Source organism: Schistocerca piceifrons, chromosome 3, assembly GCF_021461385.2.
Source record: "Schistocerca piceifrons isolate TAMUIC-IGC-003096 chromosome 3, iqSchPice1.1, whole genome shotgun sequence".
Lineage (NCBI taxonomy): Eukaryota > Metazoa > Arthropoda > Insecta > Orthoptera > Acrididae > Schistocerca > Schistocerca piceifrons.
Window position 1 is genome coordinate 530,644,600 of NC_060140.1, and position 16,735 is coordinate 530,661,334.

General features: G+C 38.6%; 1 protein-coding gene across 3 annotated transcripts in view; it reads left to right on the forward strand.

The window, feature by feature from the left end:
• The window catches only part of LOC124789349 (tripartite motif-containing protein 2-like), a 423,313-nt gene that overhangs the window by 404,745 nt on the left and 1,833 nt on the right, over positions 1-16,735 (forward strand). For all 3 annotated transcript variants that reach the window (XM_047256674.1, XM_047256673.1, XM_047256675.1), the window contains exon 8: positions 16,468-16,618. In XM_047256674.1, coding sequence (XP_047112630.1) covers positions 16,468-16,618 — 151 coding nt within the window. The remainder of the gene's footprint in view (positions 1-16,467; positions 16,619-16,735) is intronic.

Sequence of the window (16,735 nt, forward strand, 5' to 3'; positions counted from 1 at the left end):
ACAGTAGGAAATATGTAATAATTGAAATGTTTTAGAGTTTAAAGTATACCAAAGAATGGTATGAGAAAAATTATCTGAAAAAGGAAACATTTCGTTTTTGCTCCCTCTAAAATCCGTCAGCTGAATGACTTCATGAAAGTCACTTAACTTTCGTGTGTGATTACCCGAGATAAAGGGAAAGACCTCAGTGAAAACATGCACTGCTGTTTCACAGGGCATGTGTGACATATTCATTCCCGAGCAATTTACACATGTGTCCTGTTATTATACTTATACCTTTCTACTGCTTACATTATCTGAGCTGTGATTGTTGGACTTTTTACGTTATAGGAGGTTTGTGTTCAATTGTCTGAAAGCACAATCAATTCCTCTTACGTGTTGAATGTGGATTGCATGGTAGCTACTCACTGCTAGTTTTACCCCACCAATTTCCAGCCCTTATTTGGTAGAAATAAGAAAAAGAGACTTTACACAGAAAGTGCAGTTAAATTGTATATTTTTAAAAGGGCATCAGTGCATAATTAGTTTATTGATTTTGCTGTTGTTTCGGATACCACATTTATAACTGCACAGACTGACATTAAAGGGGTGTCAACCCTTAAGTTAATATGTTTTCTATAGACTTATGATTATTTGTAATACATGGAGTGCTTCCAAGAGTATACTACAATAATACATCAAACTTAATCTATTCTCACACCCAAACCTCCAGGTGTCAGACATTCATATCTGCAGTAAACATTGTATGTTGATAGAGTATCAACCCAACATCTGATTTAGTTCGTACTATGTGCTGCCATCTTGCATTAATTAAAAGTAACGACAGAACTATAGAGCACAGCAAAAGCATATTTATGAATAGTTTTTGCGTGTAGGGAGAATATTTTCCTGACTTGTAAAGACTTTTCAGAGTTTGTGGAAATTTTCTTTTGGCAGTGCTTCCGCTTTGTTTATTTGAAAGTACTAAATCTATAGACTACATTTTATTATGACTACTAATACTTCAGTAAGTGTGATGCAACTGTTTCTTTATTCTACTGTACCAATGTTTACATGTATTCTGTGAAACTACAAATGCACTAGCTGCTTCATCTTGAGTAGTGTCTGTTCTGTCGCACGTGTCCGACAGATCACAACACCTATCTATACAAATGTACTCTACAGGTTTTCTATTTTCAACTAACAAAGCGAAAGCACTGTGAAACGAACATTTCTACAAACTCCGAAAAGTCTTTTTACATGTTGGGAAAATATTCTCCCATATAAAAGTTTCACAATTGTAAGCAGCAGGATTTGAACGTGAGACCCTTGGTACTCCGATTTAACACTCTACCAACTCACCCACGGATACCAAGAACACAAATTATTCATTGATATGCTCTGATAATTCTGGTGTTACTTTTAATTAATGTTTACGCTCATTCTGCTGGACAGTAGCACACAGTACGAACTAAATCAGAGTTTTGGTCAATACTCTACAGACCTACAATGTTTGGTACCGATCTGAGCATCTGACATCTGGAGGTTTGGGTGTCAGTCAATCGTACAGCTCAGAATAATAATCACAGTCCCAGCAGACTTCTGTTGCACCTAGCTGATTCTGGAAAATTGTACCTCAATTTCCAGTGAGAGAATAAAGTTGTTTACCCTGCGACAGGGATTTCAGCTTCATAAAAAGGGACCAAAGGAAACAGGACAATTTGTGTGCTCTGTGTTATATGTCGGAGCCAGTTCATAGAAGTTTGTAAACAGGTAAATTTATTGTTAGAGACACTGCTGTTACTGAAATGCTAGACTTGTAGTATTGGTGGCAGCCACACTACAGAAAGACAAGAATTTATGAAGAGACTCTAAGTATTGGAAGACAAGGGAAAGCAACCCTCTCAATCAGCACTTTCCCCACTCTGTTTGTAATAACACAAGAAATGGTAGTATTACTGCTTTTACAATGATCACTGTACTGATTAGTCACATTTTATATCTGGGGCCTTAAGTCTAATACAATCAAGGACTTGGAAAACTCTAATATTATCTGCCTGTGATTATCACCTATCATTCTCTGAAGATATTTTGTAGTGGCCTGTAAAGAAAAACAGCCAAGACAATCAGTGAGTGGACTCTCAAACACTGATGATTGTTGTAGAATAGTGCATCAGTACTGTAAAACTGTACATATTGTATCGTATGCAGTCAAGATAATGTGACAGGCATCAGTTTCCAGCTTTTAATGATTAATTACATTACCAAAATATAACATTAGCAATTCAGTCTCCTGTCTGACAGTCACACTTGCACTGTATAACATAACAACGCCAATAAAGATGCCCATATGAAGTTGTTATACAATTTAAACAGTGCCTGTTCAGTTTCATAGGAGTAACAATAATTGAACACTGTAATAGACACTGTACTATTCTTAAATTACACTTTTCTATTTTGTATTTTTGTGAGAGCTGGTACTTACATTACACCAATACACATAGTGTTCCACATAACTCTGCAACCTCATATATTTCCTAACTGAAACAAAATGTGAAAAATGCAACTGGCCAGTGATGCACCTATGTCCAGAGCTCACACAATGGGCAGGAATGCAAAATCCATTAAAGTAAATAAACATGACTTTCAACACAAAGTCCTATTTACTAAAATGGCACAGGTGGTTTTTTTCTGAAATGAAAACTGAGGTACAGTTTAGTGATAAGACTTGGAAACTTCAAGGTTGTGCGTTACATCTTGATGGCAAATGCACCCAGGTTCGATTCCTGGCCCTGGTACAAATTTTCACTGACTGCTTCAACATTACATAAAATCATGATAAGTTATGAAAGCATATCTGCATGAGACCAGTAAAGTCTCCGAAATTGTGTCCTTTCATTTCCATAAGTACCTGCACCTAGGTTTCAGGCTGGATTACATTCAATGCTAAGGTGCTAATCCAGAGCATGGACAGCTTTGGTAATTCTTTTCACGTGAAAGGGGAAATTTAAAGCAGACTGGGGCAGCAGAGAGAATTTGGCTCAAGGAGGGAGGAATGCCAGGGTAATCCATGAAGCTGTGTGAGCCACTGTATAAGGTGGCTTGGTGGCTAACGCACCTGTCTAGTAAGCAGGAGAACGAGATTAAATTCACAACCTTAGTACAAATTTTCACTTGCCACTTCAGTCTATGTAAACAAAACCTTCCAACAGGTGTTTGAAGTGCACATCGTTTGCCACAGTATACTTTAAGAAACAGTGAACAAGTGAGTATTGCACAGATTGTTGTGTTTTCTGGAGACAGCACTGCTCACACAGTGGTAATACGTAGTTGAATTTTCTCTGGTGTCGTCGGGGAACCATGAACACACATTTTCACTGCACCCCAGAACAGAAATGTAATGGTTTCAAGTTGGGGGATTGGGCTGGCCAGCTCACAGGACATCTCCACCCATTTGGGAACATAACATCCGCAACATCCACAACTTCTCTGGAAACATACGCATAGTGTATGGGGCATCCATAATGCTGAAACCATATTGATATACTTGTTTCCAGTCCCAGATCCTCTTTGAGAAGCAGTAGATTTGTATTGAAGTAATGATGCACCTTTCTGTCCATTTCATGTTCCCTGATAAAAATAGGGACCTAAAATATGGTTACTAAGGACTCCGCACCAAACATTGACTCCCTACTGTTAATGATGAGCAACCACATTAAACCAGTGGTGATTTTGCACAGATCAATAGTGAACATTCTGCAGAATAACATGACCATGATTTGTGAATGAAGTTTCATCCATAAACAATGTGTCACTTAGGAATTTGAGACTACCTTGCAACCGCTGAAGTGCAAAATGACAGAATCCTGTGCGGGATTCAAAGTTCTTGCTGGACTTAGATATGAAATGTATGCCTGTACAACATTCTCCATAAACTACTATGGCTTATTGCAGAACCACGACTTGCAATCTGTTGTGCACCACTCACCTCAGGATTGTGCACTACAATAGCCAGAACAGCAATTTTGTTCCCATTGTTGGTTGGTGTGTTTGTAAGTTAATGCTTTCTGGCAGCCCAGCTGCCTGTTTCCACAAGACTTATGGAGACATTGTAGTGGTACAAGGTAGAACACCATGAATCTGGATAGTATTCAGTGTAAAGTGCTACAGTTGTCGTTGCATTTCTGTGACAGATGCTGTACATTAATATAATATCTAGGTTTTCTTCATTATTGAAGACTGGTTTGTCGACAAAATGAAAGCAAATGTAAAAAGCCACACCAGAGCATAGAGAGCAATATCTACTCAAATTTAAAATGCATTGCAGTGTATTTCCCTGTTTGACAGCACCAGCAGTACAGTAGATTTGATCACGATATGCTAGTGGACTGAACAATGAATGTATAATGTGCATACTGATATTGCTCTGCTTACAGCAGGTTTCAGGACTGTCCAGGCAACTTTTGCTTTGTGCAATACAACAGAAAGTAAGGCACCATTGCCATTCTTTAAAGCCCAAGCAATTCAGAAAGTATGAGATTTAGAACAGCGAAACTAAGTCCACAGTCACTAATTGTATCTCAACTTTTCACTCCAACAAAAAAACATACATGTGCCACTTAAATGGGGTATGCATTCATGCCAATTGTATGATCCCCTGACCTAGGTGCATCCCTGGCCAACTGTATTTTTCACATTTTATTTCATTTCAGAAATATGAGGTTGCAGAGTTAGAAACCCTGTACACTTTAAATGATTAACCATTCAAGGCTTCATAAGTGTTGTATCAGTCTTAACCTTTACATTTACTTCACATAAGGTATGAAACATGGACACACTATATATCTCTCTCTCTCTCTCTCTCTCTCTCTCTCTCTCTCTCTCTTCAGCAACACCACAACATCAAATTAGAGCAAACTTTCCACTATACAGTATATTATATTTATTCAATTCATTTGTCCATACAGCTGTGGGTTTTTAAGATGATATTTCACTTTCCACTGACAACATGATACTTAAATCCCGTCCTCTGGCATCGACAAGTAAAGGAACACATGGTGTCGGTGCCTCAAAACATACATACATACATATATATTTAAAAACATTACTAAATCATATTATGAGGTCATTACATTGTCAGTCTATAAAAACATAAACTTGGTATAAACTTGAGCCTCTTTTTTTTTAAGGGGGTGAGGTTGTACTTTCTAATTGTAGGTGCCTGATGATGGGATTTATGTATTTTGAAGCCAAATGTGAGCTAGTAAATCTTCAAAATACAGCCGTATGGGCAAGCATATTGAATAAATGCAAGTATTACAACTTAGATGATCCCTTTCCATTTTACTATGGAATCTAAAGTCCAGAGGTGTTAAAACACACCTCTCTGGTCTTATAGAAGGTCTGCTGTCATTGTAATCATTTGGTTTAACAGATAGGGTCACTGTGTCATCAAATGTATCCAGACAATTATTGGTGGACACTAATATGGGATGCATTCAGCCTTCACTTTTGACAGCTTGAAATCCGCTGGAGACACTTTCAATGAGCTGTCTGTATGTCTGTGGAGGAATGGCACCCTACTCTTCCTCAAGAGCCGAAACCAGCGGAGCACGAGATTAGTGTTTAACATTGCGTGAACAATGAGATAATTAGAGACAGAAAACACGCTCGGATTAGGGAAGGATGGAGAAGGAAACCAGTTGTGCCCTCTCTCATAGGAACCATCCCAATATTTGCCTTCATTGATTTACAGAACTCGTGGAAAATCTAAATCAGTATGGCCGGATGTGGGTTTGAACTGTCATCCTGCCGAATGCGAGCCATGTGTGTTAACCGCTGTGCTACCCACTACCCAGAGGACTAGTGATGTTGGATGCTGGGGTCTGGAGTGAAATCAATGTTCTAACTCATTGCAAAGAACTTCCATTGGCTTCAGGTTGGGACTCTGGGCAGGCCAGTCCATTTCAGGAATATTACTGTCTGTAAGTGAGTGCCTCATAAACATCATTTAAGGAAAAAGTCATTCTCTTGCTGATACAAACATCACCTCCAAACAGTTCTACTGTACACAGTACACAATGCTGTAAATATGTTCACATCCCACCATATTTAGCATTTTCATACGCAACAAGCAGATCACACCCTAACCACAAAAAAACACACTCGTGCTGTAATATTAACACCTCTGTAGTTCACTGTTGGTACTACACTGATGGCAAGTTATGTTCTTCAGGCACTCGTGAAACCCAAATCCTTCCCTCAGATTGCCACAGTGTATAGCAGGATTGACCACTTGTTTCCTGTTTTCCACTGTCCAGTGGTTTCTCTCTTTATACCACCTCAAACATCACTTAGCACTGACAGTGGAAATGTGTGGCTTATGGAGAGCTGCTCAGCCATTCTACCCCATTTATTCTTTTTATACCCGTGCTCACACTCATTGTTCTAGCTTAGCATCGCAAAGCACCCAAATGAGTCCTTCAAACAATGGAAAATCCAGGATGAAATGTAACAATATTAGAAAAGGCACGAGTGCGCACACTCACACTCTCTTCCTTTTCCGCCCCCCCCCCCCCCCCTCTCCTAACCTCTGCCTAACCTGCAGCATTTCACTGTCCGCCACCCCCACCATAATATCCCTCCCCACCTCAGGTTCCTCGTCATTCACACCCAGTCGTCACTCCCATCATGCGCTGGTGCAAATGATTCCTTCCAATGACTTCATGTGATTTTTTTACAACCACCCTCTTGGTTTAGCTGTTGATGTTCCCTTGCATTTCTGCTTTACAATTGCATCACAAGCAGTCAACTGGCCAGCTTTAAAAGGGCTGAAATGTCCCTGATAGATTTGTCACTCAGGTAACATCCAGTGACTAAAACATGTTCATGGTCACTGAGCTGTACTGTCACTGCTTCTCTACTGACAACCCAATTCTCCCCACCTCCTTTTATACCGGTGGGTGTGTCTCTTGTGACATCTAGTGGTAAACCCTGCATTACATAGGGGTGCGAAAATACTTTTGATCAGATAGTGTCTAAATAAGCTGATTTTAAATGTTGTACTTACTGCATGTGTCAAAAAGTTACATGTACCCGAGTTGGAAAACTCAAAAGATGACATGATTGGCTACTCTTTGAAGAGGCCTTATTGTTGCTGAGTTTATCTAAGAGATCCTGATCTATTCAGACAGAATAGATAATAGATATTCAGGCTCATACTGAAAGTAAGGAAACAACAACTACCAATAAATATAGTAATTGAGAACAAATGAAATTGGTGAACATACCCCCACTTCAAAGGTGTTAGGAAGGTGGAATGAGAAGATACAGTTCTGTTTCACTTAGGGATGTACATGATTTGCAGGCGGAGCCAATGATAAAAATAATATTGTAAGTCAGCAATTATGTGATTAATATTTTGGTCGAACATCACTTATAACTAAATCAAACTGTCACATCCTTGAAGCTACTACCTGACAATGTTAAACATGTTATAACTCCAACTACATTCTGTCTTGGCCTATCATGAGTTTCCACAAAGGAATCTCGTAAACTGGAATGGTTTGTGTCTTATTTTTGGCATCATTATGAGCAAAAGAGCAACAATGTTCTTTGCTAAGACTGCATTAGGTATATCCATGTAGTAATTAATACAAAACCATACAAAGGAAAGCCTTTTTAAAAACAAGAAAAGATGATTTCCGTAATTGGAGGAAGTGACAGAAAAGTTCAAAGTACACGAGAAGAGTCTTTTTCACTGAGAACCTGTCAGTTTTTCAGCAGTGTGAAACTACCATAGATGTGATTGACCAACTGGCCAATTAGTAGAAAGCTGCAACCAATTTACTAGTAATTAACTGCCCATTCATATTCTTGCACTGGACAGGAAACACACTGACATATCATGAAATTCATGAAATGAATACGGGAAACGTCATTACGGTTCTTGAAGAGAAGACGCATGATGTGCCAGAACTGAAGATCTGGTTGAAGAGCTAGGCTAGTGCCAGAGATACAAAACGAAATACTGGAAACTATGGCTCGCATGAGACATTGTGCAGCAAATAAAAAGTTCCTAGTTTTACGGAATTACTGCAGATTTGACAATGGACATGGCTCCAGGAGCAGTTCACTCTTTGTGTACTTGGTGTTGAACCAGAGATGCTCCATGTAAAAGATCTTTATGCAGTGGGGCTGACTCCAGGGTACAAACATTATCAACAATTACATCCTTCTAAGGCTCTCACTGGGAAATTAGTTTCTACTTGCCCATTCTTTTGGTGGTCCACTTAGTATGCCTGGATGGAACAAAAGTGTGAAAGAAATCCATCTTAAAGACCAGCCAATGACCTATTACATCAACTGCAGCAATCATTGTTTAGTCTAACACACCATGAAGTTTCAAGATGCTGTGTTCCATTGTGTGATGTCTAGGTAACTGTGAAAGGTGTCTCAAATATAATTGTGGAATCCAAAAAAAGGAAGAATACATACACATATGTTTTCCTACCATCTGGGGTCAAAACCAAAGTATTGAATGCAGAGAGTGCTATCACACAAAGGACATTCTGTCCTGTGGAACTATGCGAAGCAGTTTGAGGATTTTTTTTTTTTTTTTTTTTTTCCTTAATATGGTGTGTATGGAGCATCCAAAGAACTGGCCAGATCTCTACAAATTCAAGGTTTTAATGCAGCTAGAGAAATCTGAGAGATTCTCATGGCAAAAAATAATGCCAAGAGAGGTTGAAACAAACAGAAAGACAGTCTGTTCCTGAGGAACTATTGTCTGAAATTCTTGATGTCTTTCTGAATGAAACCGATTCAAGTTTCGACCAAGAGGATCTGAAGCAACTGTCCAGTCTTAAAGGAAATACTTGTTATGTCCTCCCGAACGAGCTCTGATCTACATGACATTTGTAAGAGTCCTGTAATAGAAACAGCGGACTTCAGCCTGTACATGCTTTGTGCACAGCTTGAAAAGCTGTAAACAATTACGATTAGTGTACAACCATGCAATGTATCTGCTCTATTTGTAGATAATAAAAATGATAACATGTATGAAAATAAAATGTTAGTGAGGAAGTAATTGCGGAAGAGCACAACATTGTTTTGTAGAGCTACTCACAGAACTAAATGACTACTACCAGATTTTTTTATTATGGAGACTCGAGTTTCAACTTTAATTACAAGCAAATGAAGAGGCCTATTGTAAAATGAGTTATATCAATATTTTTCATAGTATGTAATAGAGGGAAACATTCCACGTGGGAAAAATATATCTAAAAACAAAGATGATGTAACTTAACAAATGAAAGCATTGGTATGTTGATAGAGACACTAACACACACACACACACACACACACACACACACAAAATTCAAGCTTTCGCAACACACTGTTGCTTCATCAGGAAAGAGGGAAAGACAAAAGGATGTGGGTTTTAAGGGAGAGGGTAAGGAGTCATTCCAATCCCGGGAGCGGAAAGACTTACCTTAGGGGGGAAAAGGGACAGGTATAAACTTGGGCGCGTGCGTGCCCCCCCCCCCCCCCCCCCCCTCCCCCCGCACACACACACACACAAGCAGACATACGTAAAGGCAAAGAGTTTGGGAAGAGATGTCAGTCGAGGCGGAAGTACAGAGGCAAAGATGTTGTTGAATGACAGGTGAGGTATGAGCGGCGGCAACTTGAAATTAGCGGAGGTGGAAGCTTGGTGGGTAACGGGAAGAGAGGATATATTGAAGGGCAAGTTCCCATCTCCGGAGTTCTGATAGGTTGGTGTTAGTGGGAAGTATCCAGATAACCCGGACGGTGTAAGACTGTGCCAAGATGTGCTGGCCGTGATCCTCATTACCAACAAACGCTGTCTGCCTGTGTCCATTCATGTGAATGGACAGTTTGTTGCTGGTCATTCCCACATAGAAAGCTTCACAGTGTAGGCAGGTCAGTTGGTAAATCACGTGGGTGCTTTCACAAGTGGCTCTGCCTTTGATCATGTACACCTTCCGGGTTACAGGACTGGAGTAGGTGGTGGTCGGAGGGTGCATGGGAAAGGTTTTACACCGGGGCTGTTACAAGGGTAGGAGCCAGAGGGTAGGTAAGGTGGTTTGGGGATTTCATAGTGATGAATCTAGAGGTTACGAAGGTTAAGTGGACGGCGGAAAGACACTCTTGGTGGAGCGGGGAGGATTTCATGAAGGATGGATCTCATTTCAGGGCAGGATTTGAGGAAGTCGTATCCCTGCTGGAGAGCCACATTCAGAGTCTGATCCAGTCCCGGAAAGTATCCAGTCACAAGTGGGGCAGTTTTGGGGTTCTTCTGTGGGAGGTTCTGGGTTTGAGGGGATGAGGAAGTAGCTCTGGTTATTTGCTTCTGTACCAGGTCGGGAGGGTAGTTGCGGGATGCCAAAGCTGTTTTCAAGTTGTTGGTGTAATGGTTCAGGGATTCAGGACTGGAGCAGATTCGTTTGCCACGAAGAGCTAGGCTGTAGGGAAGGGACCGTTTGGTATGGAATGGGTGGCAGCTGTCATAATGGAGGTACTGTTGCTTGTTGGTGGGTTTGATGTGGACGGATTTGTGAAGCTGGCCATTGGACAGATGGAGGGCAACGTCAAGGAAAGTGGCATGGGATTTGGAGTAGGACCAGGTGAATCTGATGGAACCAAAGGAGTTGAGGTTGGAGAGGAAATTCTGGAGTTCTTCTTCACTGTGAGTCCAGATCATGAAGATGTCATCAATAAATCTGTACCAAACTTTGGGTTGGCAGGCCTGGATAACCAAGAAGGCTTCCTCTAAGCGACCCATAAATAGGTTGGCGTGCGAGGGGGCCATCCTGGTACCCATGGCTGCTCTCTTTAATTGTTGGTATGTCTGGCCTTCGAAAGTGAAGAAGTTGTGAGTCAGGATGAAGCTGGCGAAGGTAATGAGGAAAGAGGTTTTAGGTAGGGTAGCAGGTGATCGGCGTGAAAGGAAGTGGCATAAATGGTTACAAGGATGGTTTCTGCGGTAACAGATTGGGTAAGGATTCCAGGCGTACTAAGGATTGTCCAATTCTGGCGTCTTTGCTATGAACTTCTCATTTCAAAACTATGTAGCTTGAAATGTATTAGCCCAATGTTAATAAAATTTCAATAGGTTATAGGCACAGATATTGGTAGTGGAAATCTCAAGTCAGAGAAGTTTTCAGTCACTCACAAAGAAGTTCTTATGATTTTTCTGAAGTAACTTTTTCTCAGCCCAGGATAAACATTTACAGAAAGTGTGCATTTTCTTTGAAGGTCTCTTTTGTAGTTGTGAGAAGCTACAACCACTGTGACTGTACAGTGCAATTTGGATTTTATAAAGAGTGATACTTAAGGTATGGTTCTGTGTGTGCTGGAACCCGTGATTAAGAGTGTACATGGCTGTGAAGATGAGTGCGTTGCTGCCATGAAATCCCAGGTTGTTGGAAAATGTTTTTCCTGTGTGTAGCAAGATAGCGTCAGATTCCACCACTAAGCCCACTGTTATTCCCACAGTCCAGCACACACAGAAACAGTCTTAAATACCACTATTATAAAATGCGTGTTGCACTGTACGGTCACAGCAGTTGCAGCTTCTTACAACAACAAAAGAGATCTTCAAAAAATCTGTGCTTTCTGTTTTATGTTCATTCTAGGCAGAGAAAAAAATGATAAGAACTTTTTTTTTTTTTGTTGACTGAAAAACTCTGTAATATGAGACTTCCGCTGCCGATATATATGCTTATAACCTATTAAAATTTCATAAACATCGGACAAATATATTTCAAGCTATATAGTTTCGAAGCAAGCAGTTCACAGCGAAGAAAACCAGACAATGCTTAGAACAAACTAGAAGTTAAATATTTATATTTAACTTTAAAACCAAATTGCTCCATCTAGTCTAAAACAGAATAAAACAAGAAAAACAATGGTATAACTCATTCTGCAATAGGCCTATTGGTTCGCTTGTAATTAAAACTTATACTCAAGTCTCCGTAGTAAAAAATTCGATAGCAGAGACATACATGCTGAACATCTGCCTACAGAATGACTTTCAGCAAGGTTAATTAACATATACTGAACATATTAACTTTTTTTTTTAATTTACATTCTGGTATGTTATACAAGTTTTCCAGTGGGTCTATCTCGAGTTGCCACACATTCATTGACTTTACTAGAAATAGTAGCTGGCAAGAGTGCGGAAAAACTTGAAGTTCTTTACAACAAAAGGAAACAAAAAAATAAATTTTGATGATTCTCTTGAATTCGTGAAATTCTTCTCTAAGTGCAGTAATGTCTTAGTAAACAAAGTTGGAAAATGTCTTGCAGCAGGCCTAACTCAATAGAAAAGCCTCAGAAATAATGTCTTGTAATGCACTATTTTACACAAATTACTTTCTCAATGGAAAATAATAATAGTAATAAAGCACAGTATCTTAAATTGCATATTCTCAAATGAGGAACCGATTGTAACCATGGAATTTGATTTGATTCAAGATATTCAAGGGACAACAAATGTGAGGCAAATATTTGTAAATGCTTCAGTGACAATGATTAAGCTGACTTTAAAAACAATATACAATCTTCTGTGATGTGTTTGTAGTAGAGCTGTCCACAGTTCAAAGACAGAATGTTAATCATTACAGGAATTTGCAGACATGCCTTTATTATATGCTACAACAGGATGTAGTGTCTGGGAAGGTGAAAGAGTGTACAGAAACAGTTTCACAACAAATGCCATATCAATTGGAAGCAATTTTTATTTTCATCCATAGGAACTTGGGAGACATTGGATCATTCAAGCCACAGACGACTGGTCAAGATCTCAAGAAAGAAATGATATTTCAGATTTTGAGGAAATATTGTTTGATCATAAGGGAGCACCAATTTTGCAGCAGCATGCACATTTAGAAGAATGTAGTGTGGAGGGAAAAAGACGAAGAGGAAGACCATGGCTGAGGTACATGGATCAAATCGTGAAAGATGTGGGATGTAACACCTATAAAGAAATGAAGAGAAAAGCTGAAAGACTCACAGAATGGAGACAAGCTGCCATTGTAGCTGTTGCAAACCAATTCTTGGATTGACCACTACAGAAGAAGAAGTGTGGAGGGCACTGGCAGAGCAGCAATTACACAACTATAATAAAGAATGAGTGCAAGCACTAGGTTAAGGTAGTTTTGAGTCCAGAATTCAGTTTCACCTACAGAGAATCATGTGATATCTCTTTAAACGATGATAGTGGTTTCATAAGCACGATTGCCACATCTGGAGTAATAAAAATTCCCTGTTCCATGGCAAGTGCAACTGCTGAATCTCTCTAATAAAAAAAATTTGTACGGTGTTAGATGAAGTTTTAGTGGATGCAAACTAGTAAAAGCTGATAAGGAGCCAGTTGGTAGGATCATAAGCACTTGTCTATTTGCACAACAGACAACAAGAATAATTAACATAGTGTGCTAAAATTTTATGCACCATTGTAATGGAAGCATTAAAACTTGGGTGTCACTTTGAACAGTTGCTGTAAACAGCAGTTGTTGCAGCAAGGTGTAAGTTGTACATAGAAATAAAAATATTAATTTCTGAACATTTAATGCCTCATCTTGAAGTACTCAGTTTAGGAATCTCTATCATCTGTAATGTTTTGACCCTATTTGTTTGGTTGGTTGGTTTCTGGGATTGAAGGATGTTTGGAATGCCCTTTATGTTAAGGAGAGATGGGTAGATCTGAACAATAACCAGACTGTTTAATAATGTGTCTGTATGCCATTTATTTCACAGGCACTGACATTAACGTTTCCTAACAGAATATAAAGAGTAAGATAAAAGCAAGGGCAAAGGTCGTAGAAAGATTTATTGTATCCTTTATCTCAAATGATCATCTTTCAAGAGGAAATTTTGCTGTAATGTAAAAACTAACACTAGTGAAAATTTAACACCAATGTACTTGACAAGAATCAATTTCAAACCTCAGTTTGGGTTTATGATTATAAACAAATGATCACATTAAAGATTGTGGAGATGAAAAAAAAGAGAGAAAATGTTTTTATGTAGTTTATGTTTTCAAATTTTCAGGCAGAATAAATAGTTTACCAAACTGGAATTCCAACCAGGAACCTTGTCTTTCATAAGCAATGCTTGTATTTTATTGGATTTCCCAGTTCTGAACAGTGCAACCCATCTTCAGATGGATATGTTTACATTTATCACGAAGCCACTTATGACAATGACAGTTCGTCAATTGCCATTATGTGCTTCAGTGATAATGGTCTTTAAATTCTCCTTTTGATTTTACAGACATTTGTGAAATTATGCACTAAGTTCAAATTCAGTGAAAATTTCCCTCGCAATCGCACACACCTCTACTGCATTGCAGTTCATGAGTAAGCAGTGCATGTGTACCACCAAGTACGATCTTCTGGAATTCATCCTTTTAGCACTTGATAGGAGCATCATGAGGGCTTCTACTTGTGTTCACCTTACTGAACAAAATTTTTGGAAGAAGTCTTTTTTTTTCTCATCTCTTGGAGATGCTCATTTCCATCTCAGTTTTTGACTGAAGGCGGTGGCTTCTATACTGTTCATCTTTGCCTTCTGAAGAACAGTAGTGTTTCATGTGAAGCAATCATATTTATTATTCATAGTGTATCAAGCTTCTGTTGTTCATTCTAGTTTCTGTGTCTTTTAGGTTGGCATATGGGTACTGGAGCTAGTGATATTTTTTTTATGGACACTGTACTACTTGTGTTTGACATTCTTGGAGGCTCTTATTTAAGTCAGTCTGGACACAAGTTGTTGAAGCTTGTTTTAATTTTGTTACTGATTGTGTTGATGGAGACAAATTCTTACCCTTCCACAAACTGCAGTGTTCACATCATCTACTTCGGTCACACACTGTTCCATAAACCACTGGCTCGTAGTTTTTGGGAATTGTGAGACCTGTACATAGACATTTTGTGCCACGTACCTGCAGTAAGTACCAAGGACTTTTCGAATCTATGCTGTGCAGAATCACTGCTGTATTGCAGTCCAAATGTGGACCAATGAGCAAATAAGGTGGCAATCATAATATTTTGGCTCACCAGTGTATGTACTGAGAATACTTGAATGGTAACTGTTACATTAGGTTTGTTTTAGAGGCCATAGGTTTGTTTTAGAGGCCAAGCCACTTCCTCTCTTTCGGAATTTGCACATGAAATATTTCATGACCAACTACATATTTGAAAGGCCACTACTTAATGAATCTGGCATTACCATGCTCAGCAAGGGGTGCAAGAACATTGTGTACTGCATTTTGTTATATTGCAGAGCCTATTACCCTTTTCGTACTATGTGGATATTTTAGTCAGTACCAATTACAATGGAACTAGCGGAGGATAGCAGTGATAAAAGCTGTGGTAAGAGTAATGAATTATACTACCATAGTTTCTCATTTCGCATTAAACTGAAATCCTTTTCCATAAGTCTAAACTAATAACGCCTCCTTAAACATCAATTTTTTTTTTTTTTACATTAAGAAATGCTTTCCTATTCCTGGGACCCTGTCATCATAATTCCTGATAATGTCACCAGTCTCACTGCCATTGACAGTGCTACATCATCAGATGAACAACGAAAACAATTTTGCTTAATCAGAAAGAAGTTAGAGTTCTTTGGGGGGAGGGGGAGGAGAGGTAGCAGAATTGATAAGGCCAAATATGACAGTAAATGCAGTTAAGCAGGATCCTGCTGAGTGAACTAAGAAAATTTCGATTTCTTTCAATGTAAATGTTTAAGTCTTAAATACTACAAAATTGTATTGTTCCTTAACATGTTTACAACATTTACCAAAAGCTTGCATTTAAATTCTTCGCTCACAGTTTGAGGTTTTCCTGTCAGACATATCTGGCAACAAATTATTTAATAGTGTCATAGTGAATATTATACACAATGGAGCTATTTAGTGTTCATTCTCGGAAATTCTGAAAATACTATACAAACAACAACAAGGAAAATTTTCAAGAACATGTATCATATGTAGTATATGTATAAAATGAAGTAACCATTAACTCTCAATTTATTACTATAGAAAGTTATTTTCAGCTTGTGACCTGTTAAAAACTGAACAGGAATTATTAATTGCATAGCTGTAACAATAATCTGAATACTATTATATTAAGAACTAAAATTCTCGACATATAAAATGTTGTTTCAAAATCTAAAATAGCAAAATCTGTTATGAAGACCCTTTTACTTTTAAACAGAGAATAATTTTTCTAAGCTATTCTAATTACAACTATTTGCCATTAAAACAACAAAATTAGAACTGTCTACAATAGATACTTCACTTTGGGAAGGTTATTTGGCAAGTTTCTGTTTGGATCTATTATGTAAAAGCATACTTGTCCCTGAACATTATTTAAAAAAAAAACCTTAGAAATTTAACTTTTTATGGCTGGTAAACAATTTTGTGCATCCACACTTAAATTTTCTTTCATTTGACAGGTTGGAAAGAAGGGCAGTCAGAGAGGTTACTTCAATTTAATCTCCTCTGTGACTGTTGGTCAGAATGGAGAAATCATTGTTGCAGACTCAAGAATCCAAGTTTTCTCAGCAAAAGGTGATTTCATGGAGGAGCTCTACCCTGAGGGCAAAGGTTAGCATGTAGATCACTGTATGCACAATATTGCTAGAAAAAAGGAAGCATTTCTTTAGCAAAACATGACCATCTCGTATACTTATATTAGTACTGCCAAATTTATAGTTTTAAGGT